The following is a 19,947-nucleotide window of genomic DNA, read 5'->3' as shown; positions in this document are numbered from 1 at the left end:
CATTTCACAATTAGCTTTGTGACTGAGAATACTTCAAAATATACTCTTAAACCTAAATATAAGTGACACTCCACTGACACATTTCTCAGTATAAAGAAGCTGAGTATATGGTTCATGTTTTAAAAAAATTGAGTCATGAAAATGGTTTGAACAAATTAATTTTAATTTAAACTTCATCAAAATGCAATTGATTTATAAATTCAAGTCTCTACAAAATAAATTACTGTAGAAAACTTATCAATTAAATATTATCTTTTTATTGCATTTCAGTTATCCTTTGTTAACACTGTATTTTTATTATTATGAAACTACTTTTTGTTGTTGGCAAACAACCAAAGAGAGTAATGTTTTAGGTGAAACACTGCATTCAGCTGAAGCTAAAATTTAAAGTGAAAGTATTGAAACTATTTTCAAGTATTTATGCCTACAGTGTTTCATGTTATGGCCCTGAATTGTACCTACCTACCTACCTGAAGAGCCTTGACAGTGTAGTGGTTATGCATTGGGCTGCTAACTCCGTGGCCATGAGTTTTAACCCTACCTACATGGATGTAACAAAAACATACAAACTCGGTGCCATTGTTCTCCAGGTTAGTTTCTATCACCACGCCATATTTTCCAACTACTGTTACTTCGTTTCCAGCTTTCATAATCCAATCACCAGTAATGAGTGCATCTTGATTGCATATTTGATCAACTTCAGAGTGAAGAAGTTGGTAGAATGCTTCAATTTCATCATTTACTTTAGTGGTTGGTGCACAAATTGGTACAATAGTTGCATTGACTGTTTCCTTGTATGTGGAAAAATCATACCATCACAGACAGCATTGCACTTCAAGGAAGATCTCGACTGTATCTTTTTGACAATGAATGCTATGCATGCCTCTTGAGTCTGTCACTCCTGGTTAGACTGGGTTGAGTAGAGAACCAAATCCAAAGACACTCATATATGTATAAGAAAGAGTTCTATATCAAAAAGTAATTGCAAATGAAGAAAACAACCAAGTCAAATCCAGATCAAGTCCATAAGTCCATTAGCCGGTAAATCCTTCTTCATGAGTCCAAAGTTGACATGAAATTATGCAACAACCATACCTGGCAGAGTAAACCATTTGATTGAATAATTAAAATGCCCAATACCAGTTCATTTCAGCTCACTAATACCAAGGATATCAGTCTTTATGCATTCCATTTCATCTGAAGAATTTCCAGATTCATTCTTCGTACATTCTATATTCCAATTATGAATGGATATTTGGAGCCATTTTCTTTCATTCGAGTCATGCCTTGTGGCAGTAACATAATTTCATGTCAACTTCATAAATTAGTCTAGGGGTGGAGTCTAGCCTGTCAATCAGGTCAGCCCTGATGATGCCTCCTTGTGGGCGTGATCTTCTCACAGGATTCTGGGAACTTCCTCTCTTTTGATTCTGCCATCAGAAGAGGTAGGCCTTTCTCTCTCTGCTTTCATTCTGCTGACAAGCCGTGTGGCAGAAACATGCGGACACATCCCTGCGATGCTTCCACTGCCATTGGATCCACAAGACTCTTCACCCACCAGCCTGTAATCTTCCTGGATTGGGCATCATTGTGAGTGGCAACATGAGTCTGAAGAGGAATTTATGGACTAATAATGGACATATGGGCTAATATAGGACTTATACACTTGATCTAGACTAGGCTAGGATGTTTTCTCAATATACAATTTCTCTTTGACATACAGCTCTCTCTTAACACATATAGAAGTGTCTGGATTTGTTTCTCTAGTCAACCTGGGCCAACACATGCCTCGTCAGCTGTCATTCAGGCCAATTGTGCTTGGAGGAGGAAGCTCTTCTCCAGTCAGATTTTGAATGCTTTCCAAACAGAGGGGCACATTATCAGAAAATATCCACCTGCTTTAAAGAAGTTAATGGCACACTTTCAAAAGTGAACTTCCTCTTCCTAGTCTTTGTCTAGAAGCACCAAAAAAAACCCTGTTCACCACAGTTGACCCTGCTGGTTCTAGAAATACTGGTGGCGCAGCTTCTAGTATCTCGGCAACATGCAGCCCCCGTTACAACAAAACAAAACAAACATGCAGCCCCACAGGACAACAAACCGATGGATGAGGAGGGAAGCTTGACACAGAAACACTTTATAGAGAAAAGTGTTTGACTAACGAAAGGTAAATGACATAGTATAGGACCTTCACTAGTAAAATATTTTCAGTAACTCAAGAAAGTAAGGTTTTTTGTTGTTGCTTCATGGATATCTTGTTCAGGATTATGCTAGGTCCTAAAAAGGATACTTTAGTCTAGCTGAGGAGACGTAAAATGTATAACACAACTAGTGTCCAACATTAACGAGTTCAAATGACCTGTTAAAAGTTATAAAGCATGGATGCTGTACATTCTTGAAATGAAGTGTTGTGTTGGAGGACATCAAGATCACTGTGCATGTAGCACCATTTTATTAAAGGGCTCAAGAGAGGCAAATTCAATAACATTTAAATTAAGATTTTTCACTTGGCACAAAGCAGTGCTTCAGGAAGTTTTGATTATAGGACATGTAGAGTGCTCTGAATAGAGAGCATAAGGTGACATCCTGAAAAGGAAGTTCATAAAATTCTAGTAGAACACCAAACCCAAACCCATCAAATTCCTAGCCGCCTGTGGGACAGGGTAGAACTGCCCCTATGAGCTTCTCACAACTCTTATTGGAGGAGAAAGCCCTCTTTTTCTCCCAGGGAACAGCTGGTGGTTTCAATCTGCTGACCTTGTGGTTAGCAGCCCAAATCATAACCATTACGGCATCAAAATGGATGATTGTAATGATGGTGAAAAACCTAGAAAACAAATGTTATAAGGATTAAAACAACTCTCTAATATTTTGCTCATTATGTATAAAGGTACTATGATAGACACAAATAATACAAAAAAGATACACAGCTATCAGTATGCTTCCCAATAATATGGAGATTCTAGATCCATCTTATTTAATTTACATTGTTTCCAGAAAATGGATTTGATCTTGGTATGAGAAAGCTACTACTCTTCCCTGCATATTGCTTCAGATCATCCAGCAATGGTTGCAGCAGTACATCGACAGGGAGCTGCCAGAAGCTCGGGCAGGATTCAAAAGAGGATTTGGAACAAGGCATAACATTGCTAATGTCAGATGGATCTTGGCTCAAAGCAGAGAATTCCAGAAAAATGCTCACTTGCGTTTCATTGACCCTGGAAAGGCATTCTGCTACGTGGACCCTAATCAACTGTGGACAGCCTTGAGAAGAATGGGCATTCCAGAGCACTCATTGTGCTCATTTGGAACTTGTTACATGGATCAAGAAGCAGTTGTGCTAATAGAATAAGGGAATACTGCATGGTTTAAAATCAGGAAAGACCTGCGTCAGGATTGTATTCTCTCATCATACTTGTTCAATCTATATGCTGAGCAAATCATGAAATGCTGGATTAAATTAAGTAGAATGTGGTATCGGGATTGGTGGAAGGCTTATCAACAACCTGCAATATCCAGACACAACTTTGCTTGCTAAAAGTAAGGAGGAGTTGAAGCACTTGCTGATGAAGACCAAGAATTGTAACTTCCAGTATGGATTACAGGTCAATGTATGAAAGGCCAAATTCCTCACAATTGGACCTATAGGTAATATCATGATAAATGGACAAAATGTTGAAGTTGTCAAGGATTTTTTTTGTCTTGCTTGGATCCACAATCAATGCTCATGGAAGCAGCAGTCAAGAGATCAAAAGATGTGTAACATTAGGTAAATCTGCAGTAACAAGACCACGTTAGAGTATTGAAGAGCAAGGATGTTCCTTTGAGGACTAAGGTGCTCCTGACCCCAGCCACGGTATTCTCCACTGCATTATATTCATGTGAAAGTTGGACACTGAATAAGGAAGTCCATAGAAGAACCGATGCATTTGAATTGAGGTGCTGGAGAAGAATAGATAACGTACAGTGGACTGCTAAAAGGACAAACCAGCCAGTATTGGAAGAAGTATGTCCAGAGGGCTTCTTCATCTTACATACTTTGGACATATTGTCAGGAGAGACCATCCCTGGAGAAGGACATCATGTTTGGGAAAACGGAGGGGCAGTGGAAAAGGGAAGGCCTTTGACAAGCTGGATGGACACAGTGGCTGCATCAACAGGCTCTGACACAGGAACAGCTGTGAGGACAGTGCAGGACCGGGCAGTGCTTTGTTCTGTTGTGCAAGGGGTCGCTGTGGGGGGAAGCCAACTTGATGGCACCCAACAATATCAAAACTCTCCCCGTAAAAGGTCAACATATTTTGCAGCCCCCTTGCTCGTTTTCTCAGTTCTCCCTAACAAAGGAGTGTGTGCTATACTTTCACGGAGTCATTTTGTGTGGAGGATACCGGCTCTCATACATAGAGTAGCTATCCATTGGAATTGACTTGAAGGCAGTGGACTTTTATGATATGTGAATTTTTTCATCACCTTAGCAGATCATAATTATTTTTATGCATTTCAGAGCATTCTTTTCCAAGATTATTGAACTTTTCCTGACTTACTATATTAATAATTAGCTAAGTTATTAACAACTAGACTAGTAATTACTTATATATTAGATTGAAGTCTCTTCTTTGTAAATCTCTTATGTAAACATAGTGTTATAAGGACATATTCCTACTAGAGTAAGCACTCTTATGTGGTTTGACTGGCTGAGTTATACCATAAATCAATAATCATAATTTCAATGGTCATTTATCAGATCACAGCACAGCAAGGTTGGTTTATGAAATTAAGACATAGGAAATTATTTCCAAGAGGCTTCTTCTTAGCGGTCAATTTTGATTCCAATGGCTTGTTTAAATTCATGGTTTTGCGGCTCCAAGATGTCATAGAAAACTTGACTTTTGTCAAAATGGTTTCTAACACAAAGTAAATCTTCAACAGCATAGTTATCCTCTTTTCCCGTCCAAATAGTCAGGCTGTACCTGCATTAAAATAAGGCAGAATTGTAATGTTAAAAGTGAAAGAAAGGGAATCATGATGAGCAATTCCATTAATCCCAAAGATAAGTTACTCTCACTTGTCAAAGGCACACGGATGAAAAATGTGTAGGTGCTTGTCTCATTCTTTCATCAGTCTTGAAAGGGGACTAGAGAGCAAAATGCACATCCTCGTTATCTATATCAGGCAATTGCTAGTTCTGGATAGTGTGTGCACTGCAGGAATGTTCCACGGTTTTAAAAACTAGGGGCTGGAAGCGCTGGACATAGGCTACATTTTAGAAGGAAACTATGGGGGACTATTGTTGATCAACTAAGCTGGTCCCTGCATCTAACACTCCAGGTCTGAGCTGGTCTCTTCGAAAAGCTCCAGCCGTGAAGTTGGTTAAACGTTGCGCAGCAAACAGCCAGGGGCATGGTTTGAACCCACCACAGCAGAAAGAGGAGGCATGAGGCTTTCAACTGGTGTAGATTTGTAACTATGAAACCCTAGGGAGTTCTCCACCCCACCGGGCTGCTAAGAGTTGGAATGGATTTGATGGCAGTGTAATTAGTTTTTCAACCAGGTCTCTTCAAGGGACTGCTAGAACGGAGGAGTGACCCGAACATTGCCAGTATCCTAAACATTTTCTTTAAGTAATCTTATTATCCCTTTGGGGAGTTTTGCCAGAGATATAAGAATGCCAAAAGCTGTCAGTAAGCATGCCAAATAAAATAAATTTAAATCCTTTTTTGAAATGTTGAAAACAATGATAATATATGCATATTTATTATGGATGCAAGAATATGCTCAGAATTTCAATGTTATGCAAAGTATATATTTTTCATTTCTTCCAGTAAAGCTCCTCTTATTCCTTGAGAGATAAGGAAATACAAATGTGCTCACAGTCTTTTCATATTTACTTTTCCACAAACTTCTTGGAAACCAGGGGGAAATCTCCATAACATTTATTATTAAACTAATGAGAAGAAACACGGCCTCACCCAGGTACCTGCTCTTGTTATAGCTACACATTCCTGTTCCTCAGGATGGCACCACCATTGGGAAATATAACAGAGGACAGTAGGAGAATAAGTCAAGAATGATTGCTACAAAATCATAGAAACCTTTATTAAACAAAAATAACAAAATGTGAAGCTATTGGCAAGTATCTCCATCTCGCTAACCCTCCTTGTCTTTCAGCAGGCCATGGTACTTCAATATTCTTCAGCAGCACCATGCAAATGCATCCATTCTTCTTCAGTCTTCAAATTACGGTGCCGGGAGGAATATTGAAATCATTGCTGGAAGGACAAAAAGAGTCTATCTGGAAGAAGTATGTCCACCGTGCTCCTTAGAAGCAAGGATGGCAAGACTCTGTCTTACATACTTCGGACAGACCAGTGCCTGTGGGAGAACATCATGTTTGGCAAAGTCGAGAGGCGGTAACAAAGAGGAATGTCCTCACCACGATGAAGACACAGTGGTTAACGCAGGCTCAGGCACAGGAACGACGTGTGGACGGGGCAGTATTTCATTCTGTTGTGCAGAGGGTCGCTACGGTCGCACCAGCTCGATGGCTGCAACAGTGACATCACCCCTGAGGGATCCCTTGTGTTCTTTGTCAGTGTTCCTTGAGCTTGGGGAGTCTGTTGGGCGAATGGGGTAAGATTTCTTAACAGAACTGCTCCTGGGACAGCCCTGGCTGCCCCTGAAGCGCGAGCAGGGAAGACCAGTCCGCAGCACAGCTTTCCTGGGTTTGTGTGCCTCATTGAAGTTTCCGATTTCCTTAAAGCTCCTTCATGAATGGGCCTCCACGATCACCAAGTGCCCTCTGAGAAAATCTATCAAGACGACCCCTCTGAAATTAAAAAGTACAAACAAAACAGCTGTCGTACATGTCTGAGCTGACCTCTCTGCAGGGGCCCAGCAGATCCCCTTGGAAGCCACTGTGTTGGCTGGGCCCCTCCTATTTTGTAGGCACCCTCACGAGACCCAGACCAGTGTGCTGCGGAGAAAACTTGTCTGCAGCCATCTACTGACCGCAGAGACATGTTTACACAGGTTTTGCGTGCACTAAACCCATGCATGCAGGGAACCGTAGCAGCAGTACATTTGGAGTTGTCCTTGTATTTTGGATTTTTCCCCATCACATAGTTATATGACAGCTAAAAAGAGAATTTGTAATCTCTAACTGAGAATGCAGAAATGGAACAAAGAAAATTAAGGGTGAGACCTTTGTTTCTTGCTAAAATGCCATCTTTATTATTTGCTCTGCGCCCCTAGTGGCCAACCTTATAAAAAGGAAGCGATATGAGCGTTCCAATTAAAAGACACGCTTCCTGGTGTTATTTTCCTTGTTTTAGTATTTCCTCTATTGAATTTAAACAAGTGGGAAAAATAAAATTACCCAAGTTTATTTTAAATTGTATTTATGCAAATAAATCCTCAGGTTTAAGTCTTTTTTAAAATTGTGAAATAGCATACATAAGAAGTACCTAAAACACAAATATACATTTTAACAAATTATTATGAAGTGAACTACAATGTAACTAAATCTCAAATCAAGCAATAGAAGCTTGCTGGGGGCTCAGAAAGCACCTGCACGTTACTTTCCCACTACAATCTTTCTTTTGTTTTGTGTTGTTGTTGTGTAAGGTTCTGATCCACAGTGACCCCACACACAAGAGAAGGGAACACCGTGCGGTCCTGTGCCATCCTCCCACTTGCTGCTGTGCCTGAGCCCACTGTTGAAGCCGCTGGGTCCATCATCTCCCTGAGGGCCTTCTCTTGAGCTGCCCCTCCACTTCACCGAACACAATGCTCGTCTCCAGGGGCTGGTCTCTCCTGACAACATGCCCAAAGTTTCTAAGACAAAATCTCCCTAAACTTGCCTCTAAGGAGCACCCTGCACATACTTCTTCCAAGATCTTCCGGCAGTCCACAGTACTTTGTCCTGTAGTTCACCGTTATCCTGACTTTCTGATAGGCGTCTTCATGCATTTCTTTATAGTTTCACCACCTACAAGGGGTCTTCAACATACTCAAGGAAACAAATCCATTTTCTTTTTAATCCACTTTTCCCAGTAACTTTTTAAAGCCCCTGGTATGCATGCATTCTAAACAATAGCTTACTTTTTGTCTGCTTTTAATTCCATATAAATGGAATCATATGGTATGCAACTTTTTAATCTTTTTTAATTCTCAATATTATGTTTATGAGATGTATCAAAGTTGTATAGCTCTATTTCATTTATTCTCTTGGGAAAACAGTTTAGTATTATCAACTCATGTTGGAAATATTAATACCCTACGCTCTAGAAATTCTAACCATAGTGATTTCTTTCTATATAATCACCAGATGTACAAGCATACATCTACTGAGATATGGAAAGGAGACAGACAGACATTCAAAACTAATGCACTCTAGCTTGTGTGTGCACCCTAGCACGCGTGTTCACAACGGCAATCCTCCTTTTTAATAGCCAGAACCATGAAACAATTCAAAGGCCCTTCAATAACAGGAAGAAATGAATGGAATACACAAATAATGGTACACAAATACAGCTATGAATTCCGTACCCGCTGCCAGCAAGCCGACTCCAGCGCACAGCAAGCCTACGCGAGGCTGCTGAGACCGCACATCTCTATGCGAGCAGGCGGCCTTGTGTTCCTCCTGTGCGCTGGCTGGCGGCTGTGAAGCGCTGACTGTGCTCATGGCAGCCCAATGCCTAGCCCAGGGCCCTTTAATTAGTTACAAAATGTTCCCATTCTGTGCCTGATTCATGCTCTTCATGGTCTCTTTCCATGGAAAAACATCTCTGACATAGTCTTCAAGGCTTTTGTACCTTAAGAAGTCCTTGCTTGGACTCGTATTATGAAGACATTCTCTAGTCATACCCTAATATATTACACCAAAGTTTTGTTGTTTTACCTGTTATATTTAGGTACACAATAATGGAGAAGTCTCATCTCTCTCACTCTGTTGTTTTTTTTCTTCACATGGACATGTCTTGAAACTTCTTAGTGAATTTTTTTTCCTTTCTCCACCTCCTTGCAGAGCCGCTGCTGCTAATAAATCAAGCACTATCTATCCATGAGTCCGTTTCTGGCTTCTGAATTTTTTGTCAGTTTATTTTATTCCTATATCAATATCACAAAGCTTAATTACTCTGAGTTTGTAAGAAGTCTAAGTATTTGATACCTTATTATTCTTCAGAAGTATCTTGACATTTTACCTCCCCCCCAATTTTATAATTAGCTTGAGTTTTCAAAGTAAAACAAAACTTAAATTTTAAAAGCCTGCTAAAATTTCCATTGAGATGGAATTGAATTTATAAATCAATGTGGGAAACATTGCCAGTTTTCTATAATACAGAATCTTCTAATTACCCTGTGAATATGGCATTTCACTCCATCTATTTCTGTCTTCTCTAATGGTTCTCAATCAAGCGTTCTTACTTTCTCTACCAATGTCTTGTACATTAAACACAGATCGTTTACTGGATAAGCCCATGTCATCTGCTCTCGAAGACTATCTATCCCACCTTTTCTTATTAGGTGCAACCACAGAACTGAGCCAGCAGAAAGCACACAAAGAAAGGCTGCCTCATGTGGCAGTTGGATGATTTTATGTCAACTAGACACTCATGGCTCGGGGTAGAATTAAACCTGGCATTCAAGTGGTAGCTTGATGATACTTCTTTGGAAGTGAAGGACTCTGGGAACTGTTCCCTCTCTGACCTTCTACTTTCTGATTTGATAGAACTTTGCCTGCCTCAAAGACTGGCTCCATTTGGGCCACCTGACACTGAAAGCTACTGGTGCCCTGCTGTACTTCCACTCACTTTGGATCCAAGTGGCTCTGCATCCACCAGCCTGTGATGTCCCTGCGTCCTCCTGGTTCATCATTCTGCGTCACTGGCATGTGGCTACGTTGACTCTGAAGAGGGGCTAATGGACTCACATTGGACTTAAGGACTTGAGTTGGACTGGGCCGGGATGCCTTCTTGATATATAATTATTTCTTGACATAAAACTCTTTCTTATACACAAATGAGTGTCACTGGATTTGGACTAACACATCCAATTGAAGTGGTTCTGTAGGTGGCCAGTGTGGTAGTGACATAATCTCATGTCAATTTGAGAAGTAAAATGAAGGGATGGAGTCTAGCCTGTCAAACAGGACACCACCTGATGATGCTTCTCTGTGGGTGTGGCCTTCTCATGAGGATTATGGGAACTTCCTTTCTTCCACCCTGGAGGTGGGATGCATTCTTGCTCTGCTTCACCGTCCTGTTGAGGAGCCAGCACTGAAATACTTCCACTGGCATAGACTCTCCATCCACTGCCCTGTGATCTTCCCACACTCGCCGTCACTGCACGCGCTGTGTGAATCTGACGAGGAATTTATGGACTGGTATTGGACACATGGACTAAGATCAGACATATGGACTTGATATAGACTAGGCTGGGATGTTTTCTCCATATACAAGTACAAAAGTTCTCTGGATCTATTTCTCTAGGCAACACAGACTAACAAGCCAGGGAAAGCACATATTGAAAACACGCTGTTACAATACTGAAGGAATCTGGGGTTCAGAATCATTTGGAGGGCAATAGTATGCTAATCAGAAACATCAGTTTAGTACTTTACATGAGCAGATATAAACTTCTGTGTAAATCTGTTGAGTTTTTAAAGTGTGTACCTCACAGCCCTTAATGTTATCATAATCAATACAGAAATGTGCACCATGAATGAGGCTCTGTTTTAAAGGATTAAAGAATGTGGAGCCCTGTGACACTGTGGTAATACACTGGGCTGCTAACCTCAAGGTCAGCAGTTCAAAAGGGTGAAAGACAAGTTTCTACTTCCGTAAAGAGTTGCAGTCTTGGAAGCCCCAACGGGAAGTTCAACCCTGTCCTGTAGAGTAGCTATGAGATTGGAATAGACTGGATCACAGTGAATTTGAGTAAGTATAAAGAATGTGGCCCCGGCTTTGCTAACCAGTGACATGGACACTGATATCAAAACCCAAAAGTGTTGGCCTATGTTATGGCAGAATAAAACATTACATAATACCCCATGGCTAACTGCATGCCCAATGAAGCTGTCGCTTTAAGGGAAATAGTCTGTTTTTTTAAAGAGCAAAAAAGCATGTTAGTTTTCACTTTCTTTTTTTAGTACGTCTTATGACAAAGAAAAGACCTCAGGAAAGAATTGATTGGATTGCAAGAAATATCAAAAGAAACAGAGTTAGGAAATTTGATTCCTTATATGGACAAAAATCATTTTCTTTTTATTGGATTACAAATGTATAGATATTCACTGGGTTATTTGATGTCCTATCTCATGTAGAATTAATTTTTTAGTGTGCAGTATGTTGTTTTCACGCACACACCACCACAGTAACAGACACAGCCGTCAACCCAACACATTTCCTCTAGCTCCTTTGTAATGTCTCTTTAACTTCCACAAAGCTTCCATGAATTCTCTGTTGCTACTAAAGATTAGTTTGCATTTTCTAGACTTCTATATGTGTGGAACTGTGCATTGTTGTTAGGTGTAATCGAGTCATAATGAACCTATGCTTAATAGAACAAAACACCGCCCGGTCCTGCACCAGCCTCACAAATGTTCCCTTGCTAGAACCCGTGGTTGTATCCACTGTGCGAATCCATCTTGTTGAAAACCTTCCTCTTTTCCACTGCTCCACTACTTTAGCAAGCAGGATGCCTTTCTCCAGGGATTGGTCTCTCCTGACAACATGTCCAAAGTATATGAGAGAAACTCTCACCTTACTTGTCTCTCCGGTGCATTCTGTGCGTACTTCTCCCAAGACAGATTTGTCTGTCTGTTGGCAGTCCATGGTACTTTCATGATTCTTCACAGCACCATAATTCAAAGGCATCAATTCCTCTTCGGTCTTCCTTATTGAATGCCCAACTTTCACATGCATATGAAGCAATTAAAAATACCATGGCTTGGATCAGGTGCGCCTTAGTACTCAAAGTAACACCCCTGCTTTTCAACAATCTGAAGAGGTCTTATGCAGCAGATTTACTCAACGCAATATGGCTTCTGATCTCTTGACTGCTGCTTCCATGAGAAACAATTGTGGATCCAAGTAAGATGAAATCCTTGGCAACTTCAATCTTGTTTTCATATATCATGTTGTTGCCTCTCGCTCCACTTGGGAGAATCATGGTCTTCTTTACATTCAGTTTTAATCCATTCTGAAGGCTGCAGTCCTTGCATCAGTAAGGGCTTCCCGTCGTCCTCACTCTCAGCAAGCAAGGCTGTGTCATCTGCATCTGGCAGATTGTTAGTTAGCCTTCCTCCAATCCTAGCAGTGAGAGCTAGCTAATCAGCTAACACTACTTCCACTTTTCCTGCTTCCCAGGCTAGGATCATCCCAGAATATTACTATATATTAATGAAAAAATTATGGACTATTAATTAATGGTCTTGGGGAACGTGGATATCCATGTGGAGAAAATAATCTATACATTCAAATTATATGTAAAAATTAGTTCAACTAGATTAAATACTTCAATATGAAAGGCAAACTTTAAAACTTCAGAGGAAAGCTTTTTGTGTTCTTAAGAGAGGAAACGATTTTTAAGAAAAACCCTTTACAAAAAAGGTAGAGAACCTACGTATTTAACTTCACTGAAATGAAAATTTTACTTTCATCAAAAACACACCATTAAGAGTTGTTGGGCTGAGGAGCTCAGGAACACAGTCTCAGGGGACACCTAGGAAAACTGGCATAACAGTTCACAGAGACAGGGTTTAGAATCCTACTTTGGTGAGTAGCAACTGGGGTCTTCAAAGCTGTGAGCAGCCATCTAAGGTGCAACTGTGGTCTCTTCTGGTCCCGAGGAAAGAAGAATGATTAAAATGGAAAGAAACATGGAGATAATTCGTCCAGTGGACTCAAGGGCCACATAGACAGTCTCATAACCCTGAGCCCAGAAGAACTGGATGTGCCATCTATCGCTACCAATTATTCTACAACGATTCATTAGAAGGTCTGAGATAGAGTGGAACAACACTCAAAATAATGAGAGGGACCGGGCTTACTGGTCAGATAGAGACGCGGGGAACTCTCAAGACTATTGATAGTCTTCAGTCACCCTTCAAGTCTAGAACGGAACTCATCCCTGTGATTCAATTTTCAGCCAAATAATGTACAGGTCTATAAAGGGAACAATGACAATAGTGTGTTATCAACACCAATTAAGATCAAAAGGGCAGCATTTCCCTCGGAATGAAGGTCAGAAGTTTAGGGAAGAAGAGCAATGGAAACAGAAGGCTCAGGGAGGAAGCAGAGTGAGTGCAAGGCACACTGAAGGCATCGCAGTGGATGAGTCAAAACAAAATGTGTGTGAATTGGTGAATGCAAGACTCATGATCTGGTTTGTACACCTTCACCCAACTCACAACAAAAAGTAAAAAAAAAAACCCAAAGACTCCCATTAACGGAAAAAATGCCATATATTGAAAGATCAAATGTGTGATGCACAGAACCAGTGGAGATATATCCAGAAAATATACAGATCTTTAAAAAATCTGTAAGATTAAAAAAAAACCCAAAAAATACCCTGAAAGGAAACTATACAGACACTTCAGAGAACAGTAAATATAAGTAGCCAATAAATTATGAAAAGATCTCTAACCTCATCAGTAATAATACAAATGCAAATTCAAACTTTAATGAGAAACCATCTTATAATCAGTAGGACACCAAGCCTTAGGAGGTACAATGCTGGTGGGTATATTCAATGGAATACTATACTCCCTTTTGAAAATAATTTATAAAGCTGAAGATGTGAAAAATCTTAAATCAGTATTTCCATTCCCATATGTGTATACCAGATAAAGTCATTAACATTTCATGTCGTCATTATTTCAAATAGCAAAACACTGGAAACAAACCAAAACTCTTTCGGCAGCAAAATGGAAATAAAGGGAGGTCTGTTCCAAAGCAGGTTCTTGGTTGAGGAGTGAAGTAGGCTATAGCCAGAAAGAGGACAACACAAAGGACAAAAAGTGGGTCAGAAAAGACAGAATATAGTATCACACCCTTTCTGGACGTTTTAAAAACAAGCACACTTACATAATGCTGTTTAGGAATCCACATATACAAGATAAATGAGGACTCCAACAAATAATATAAAATGAAGGTCGTTGTGACCTTGGAATGGGGGCAGGGCTGGAGAGGACACAGATCAATTCCACACTACTGTTAATGCTCTGTTCACATGGTAAGTGGTGTATGGATATGCCTGATATGCATGTTCTGTATATTCCTCATACAGAGATTCACATGGAAGGGAGAAAAGAATCCGAACCATACACACTGCTCTTACTATGTCAACCTTGTTTGAGCGATAACTTAAAGGAAATAATGCCACTTTTCAAACTGAAGGTCACCTTTACTGCAGAACATTGTCTAAGTGCCTGTTTTGCAATAGTTTTCCCCCCTCCCTATGGCCTACATACATGTGAAAAGCTATAGATAAAAATAAACTATTGCTATAAAGTAATATTTTCCTGGTTTGAAAAATCTAACTTCATATACTTCAAAAGGATGTTGTATACACTCGAGTATAAGCCAACCCAAATATCAGCTGAGGCACCTAATTTTACTACAAAAACTGCATTAAAAACATGCTGAAAAACTTGGCTTATACATAAGTATATACGGTCATCTCTGTTTGGTTGTTAAATTTCTTACAATGGTTTTGCAATATTGAACAGTCTACAGATGCCCAGTCAGCAAATGACAGTTTCCATCATGCCAACAAAATATGCCATGTTCATTCTGCTTTTAAAAAATATTTCTGGGTTATGCATAAAAATCTTTCTGAGACTTAATCTCAGTTAGAGTGTCTTGGGTTATTAGGTGCCTCTGTGAATTCAAAGTTCTATCAGGATTGAACATAATCATTCAAAAGTTATTGCAATAGCATTAAAAACAATTTTAAATGTATGAAAAGGCTTTTAATAAATTTCCTGGGTATTTATAAGCTTTTCATTTTTTGTTGTTGGTTGTTTTGGGATTTTTGTTTTCTTTTGTTGCTTTCTTTTCCTCTGTCATGTTTTTGTGCTTATTACTGTCTCTGAATGTCTATCTTGATAAGATAGGCAGGATAAATAATCTACAGGAGAAAACAACAGGACCGATGGTTCTGGGGGGTCCTGGGAGAGGAGGAGCTGAGGGAATGGTAGGGGAGTGCCAACCAACCCAGGGACAAGGAACAACAAGTGATCTAAATCTATGGTGAGGAAAGGATAGGATGCCTGATGAGGCTTGATCAAGGGCAATGTAGCCAAGAGGAATTACTGAAACCCAAATGAAAGTCGGACATGACAATGGGACAAGAGGAAAATAGAAAGAAATAGAGGAAAGAATCAGGAAGCAAAGGACATTTATAGAGTTTTAAATACAGGCATGCACATATGTAAATATATTTATATATATTGCTGGGGGAATAGATCTATGTACATATATTTAAATGTCAAGTATTAAGGTAGCAGAGACATTGGGCCTGTACTCAAGCACTCCCTCAATACAAGAACACTTTAATCTAGTAACTCGGCATTCTGTTATACTCACCTTCCAAACATGATTCCTGAAGACAAAATGGTTGCATAAGCAAATGTGGAGAAGAAAGCTGATGGTGCCCAGATATTAAAAGACATAGCATCTGGGGTCTTAAAGGCTTGAAGATAAACAAGCGGCCATCTAGCTGAGAAGCAACAAAGTCCACATGGAAGAAGTACACCAGCCTGTGTGATCATGAGGTATTGATGGGATAAGGTATCAGGCATCAAGACCCAGAACAAACAATCATATCAATATAAATAAGGGGAGTGCAGAGTGGAGACCCAAAGCCCAACTGTAGACAATTGGACATCCCCTTACAGAAGGGTCACAAGGAAAAGATGAAGCAGTCAGGGTGCAGTAGAGCACCGATGAAACACATAACGTTCCTCTAGTTCTTTAATGCTTCACCCCCAACCACTAGCATGATCCCAATTCTACTTTACAAATATGGTTAGACCAGAGCATGTACACTGGTGCACACAAGAGCTGGAAACACAGGGAATCAGTACAGATAACCCCCTCGGGCCCAAATAATGAGAGTAGCAATACCAGGAGGGTAAGGGTACGGTGAGGGGAGAAAGGGGAAACCAATCACAATGATCTACATATAATCCCCTTCCAGAGGGATGGACAACAGAAGAGGTGAAGGGAGACATCGGTCAGTGTAAAACATGAAAAGATTCATAAATTATCAAGGGTTCATGGGGGGCGGGGGCGAAAAATGAGCTGGTCCCAAGGGCTCAAGTAGAAAGAAAATGTGAAAATGGATACAGGTGTGGATTATGAGAAGAGCTGTAAGAGCCCCCAACAAAATGATTTTTTAAAAAAGTTCCTGGATAAACGGAAACATTGCATGACATGAATGGATTTGAAGGACATTATGCTGAGTGAAGTTAGTCAAGTACAAAGGGTCAAATAATATATAAGACAACTGTTATATTTTAAAAAATCAAGACAAAGTTTGCATACCAAAAGAATATTTCAATGGTTACTAGGAGTGGGAGGAATGGGAGGAAAGGGGAAGCAGTAGGCTAGACGGGAAGCAGTAGGCTAGACGGGAAGCAGTAGGCTAGACGGGAAGCAGTAGGCTAGCAGTAAACAGGTGTTAATTTGGGTCAAGGGGAAGATAATATACTACAAGCCAAAGATGGGGGCGAAGGCAAAGGTAGAAACAGGTCAAGTCACTGGGAGGTTTGAAAAGTTGTTTAGGTTGTTGAATGCAAACATAATTATCTGATCTGTAAAACTACACCTAATTCTCAAACTTCTGGCTCTAGCATAGAGGTGGAAAACATAGAAATTTTGCATATAAGGGGGTACATATGTACCCACTCACCCAAATTGGATTTTTTTCAAAGCTATGTATTTAAATTTATTTTTACAATACACCCTTATTACCTTCAAAGTACTCTCCATTCCACTTAATAAATTTGTCAAATCTGGATGCCATTCTTTGAAACATTTTTCTAACTCATCTGTTCAGATGGCTGACAGCATCTCCCTCATTTTTTCCTCACCTCTTCTGCATTGTCAAACCACTGTCCTTTCATGTCCCTCTTAATTCACAGAAATAAAAGACAAGTTGCATGGAGTAAGGCCAAGTGAGTAAGGTGGGAGGGGCAAGAAAGGCATGCTGGTTTTGGGGTTTGTTTGTTGTTGTTTTTGTGTTTTTTTTGCCAAAGTGGGCCCCCTGAGATAGCTGCATGAGCAGGTGCACTGTCATGGTGGCAAAACCAGTCCCCCACCCACCTGCCACAAACCAGGTATTTTTTTTTGTAGCACACTGTTATGTAATCTTTTCAGAACCACTAGCTCAAGAGAGCTTCATTAACAATCTGACCTGGTGAACAAACTCCATCTGTTCAGGAAGTTGACAGACGTCCAAAATGAAGACTGTCATCAATCAACATTTCACCTTTTTTGAAACTAGAAAACCACTTGTACACTTGAGTTTTCCCCATAGTGCTGGCCTTGTAAGCTGTGTTGAACATCACAACAATTTCTGCGGCATTTTTTCTGAACAGGAAACAAAATTTCCAGCCACACACTGTTCTCTTAAATTGACCATCACAAAAAAGGTTGAGAGTGAAACTGCTTTTATGAAAAATTCACTGTGAACAGAGAGACCTTCCCAGACAATGCCACTGGGTGCACTTGCTAGGTGGGAAAATGTGTATTATGAAAGCTCTGCTCTGTTCACTGCAATTCTGCCTTTTTTTTCTTTTTTCTTTATTAAATCATTTTACTGGGGGCTTGTACAACTCTTATCACAATCCATACATACATCCATTGTGTCAAGCATATTTGTACATTTGTTGCCATCATGATTCTCCAAACATTTGCTTTCTACTTGAGCCCTTGATATCAGCTCATTTTCCCCCTCCCTCCCTGCTCCCCTCCCTAAGAACCCTTGATAATTTATAAATTATTATTTTTTGTCATATCTTAAACTATTCGATGTCTCCCTTCACCCACTTTTCTGTTGTCCATCTCCCAGGGAGGAGGTTACATGTAGATCCTTGTAATCAGTTCCCCCTTTCTACTCCACCTTCCCTCCACCCTCCCGGTATCGCCACTCTCACCTGTGTTTCCAATTCCTATCTGTACCAGTGTATATCCTCTGGTCTATCCAGATTTGTAAGGTGAAATTTGAATCATGATAGTGGGGGCAGGAAGCATTTAAGAACTAGAAGAAAGTTGTATGCTTCATCATTGCTACATTGTACCCTGACTGGCTCGTCTCCTCTCTGCGTCCCTTCTGTAAGGGGGTGTCCAGTTGCCTACACATGGGCTTTGGGTCTCCACTCTGCACTCACCCTCATTTACAATGATATGATTTATTTTTGTTCTTTGATGCCTGATACCTGATCCCTTTGACACTTCATGGTCACACAGGTTGGTGTGCTTCTTCCATGTGGGCTTTGTTGCTTCTGAGCTAGATGACCGCTTGTTTATCTTCAAGCCTTTAAGACCCCAGATGCTATATCTTTTGATAGCTGGGCACCATCAACTTTCTTCACCTCATTCGCTTATGCACACATTTGTTTTTAGTGATAATGTTGGGAAGGTGTGCATCATGGAATGCCAATTTAATAGAACAAAGTGTTCTTGTATTGAGTAAGTACTTGAGTGGACGTCCATTGTTCATCTGCTGTCTTAATACTAAATCTATAAATACATGCATATAGATCTATTTCCCCACCATCCTATATAAATATATTTACATCTGTGTGTGCCTGTACTTAGACCTCTAAAAATGCCCTTTGCCTCCTAGTTCTTTCCTCTATTTCCTTTTACTTTCCTCTTGTCCCACTATCATGCTCAGCCTTCATTTGGGTTTCAGTAATTTCTCTCAGTTACATTGCCCTTGCTGAATCCCTACCAGGCCTCTCACACCCTCCTTGCCACTAATTTTGGATCACTTATTGCTCTATTGTCTCTGGACTGGTCAACACCACCTCCTTCCCACCCCCTCCCCGCCTTCTCCTTTCCCATGTCCCCCCAGAACCATTGGTCCCATTGTTTTCTACTCCAGATTTGCAATTCTGCTTTATGGGGGGGTGGCATACCCCCTTGTACTTAAGTGGGTTCCTGGTGACACTGTCAGGGAAACATTGAGTTGCTAACTGTACAGCTTCTCATGAGTTTGAAGTCATATTTCCAATGGGGTTGCAGTCAGCTAGTTTTGACAGAGGGTCAATTTGGTCAACTGTTTGGAAGAGATCCATATTTGTACCTAAATTTGTTCCTTTCTAAAGAAAAGTGACTCCAGGGAGGGGAAAGGGCAAGAAGGGGGGAATATAGGTTGGTGGGAGGGGGGGAAAGACAAGCTTATATTAAAGAAAGGGGACCCAACAGAATGCACAAATTATAGAACAATATCATTGATATCACATGCAAGTACAATTTTGCTGAAGATCATCTAATAACTCTTCTAGCAGTACATTGACAGGGAGCTGCCAGGAATTCATGCTGGATTCAGAGGAGGCTATGGAACATTACTAATGTCAGATAGAGCTTAGCTCAAAACAGATAATACCAAAAATGTTTCCGTGTGTTCTGTTGCTTATGCAAAGGCAGTTGACTGTGTGAATCATAACAAACTACGGGTAAAGCTGAGAAGGATGGGAATTCCAGAGCACTTCGCTGGGCCCACGAAGAACTTCTCTAAGGATCAAGAAGCAACTGTATAAATAAAGCAAGGGGATCCTGCATGGATTAAAATGGGGGTGAGAGTTGCATCCTCTTATTATACTAGTCCATCTGTATGCTGAGCAAATACTAAAAACTCTGGATTATATGAAGAAGAATGTAGCATCGGGATCGGAAGGAGGCTTACTAACAGCCTGTGATAAATAGATGACAC

The 19,947-nt window shown here is 40.4% G+C and overlaps 1 protein-coding gene across 2 annotated transcripts in view; it reads right to left on the bottom strand.

Annotated features, from left to right (window-relative positions):
* Window positions 1–234: 234 nt before the first annotated feature.
* FAM151B (family with sequence similarity 151 member B) overlaps window positions 235–19,947 on the bottom strand; it is a 44,983-nt gene continuing 25,270 nt past the window's right edge. Inside the window, exon 6 of one of the 2 annotated variants that reach the window (XM_075541224.1) lies at window positions 235–4,970. In XM_075541224.1, coding sequence (XP_075397339.1) covers window positions 4,811–4,970 — 160 coding nt within the window. In that variant the 3' untranslated portion in view covers window positions 235–4,810. Of the gene's footprint in view, window positions 4,971–6,084; window positions 6,827–19,947 lie in introns of those variants that run through there. The other variant, XM_075541225.1, reaches the window with a different exon arrangement.

The sequence above is a fragment of the Tenrec ecaudatus genome, chromosome 2, assembly GCF_050624435.1.
Source record: "Tenrec ecaudatus isolate mTenEca1 chromosome 2, mTenEca1.hap1, whole genome shotgun sequence".
NCBI lineage: Eukaryota > Metazoa > Chordata > Mammalia > Afrosoricida > Tenrecidae > Tenrec > Tenrec ecaudatus.
This window is presented reverse-complemented; position numbering and strand designations above follow the sequence as displayed.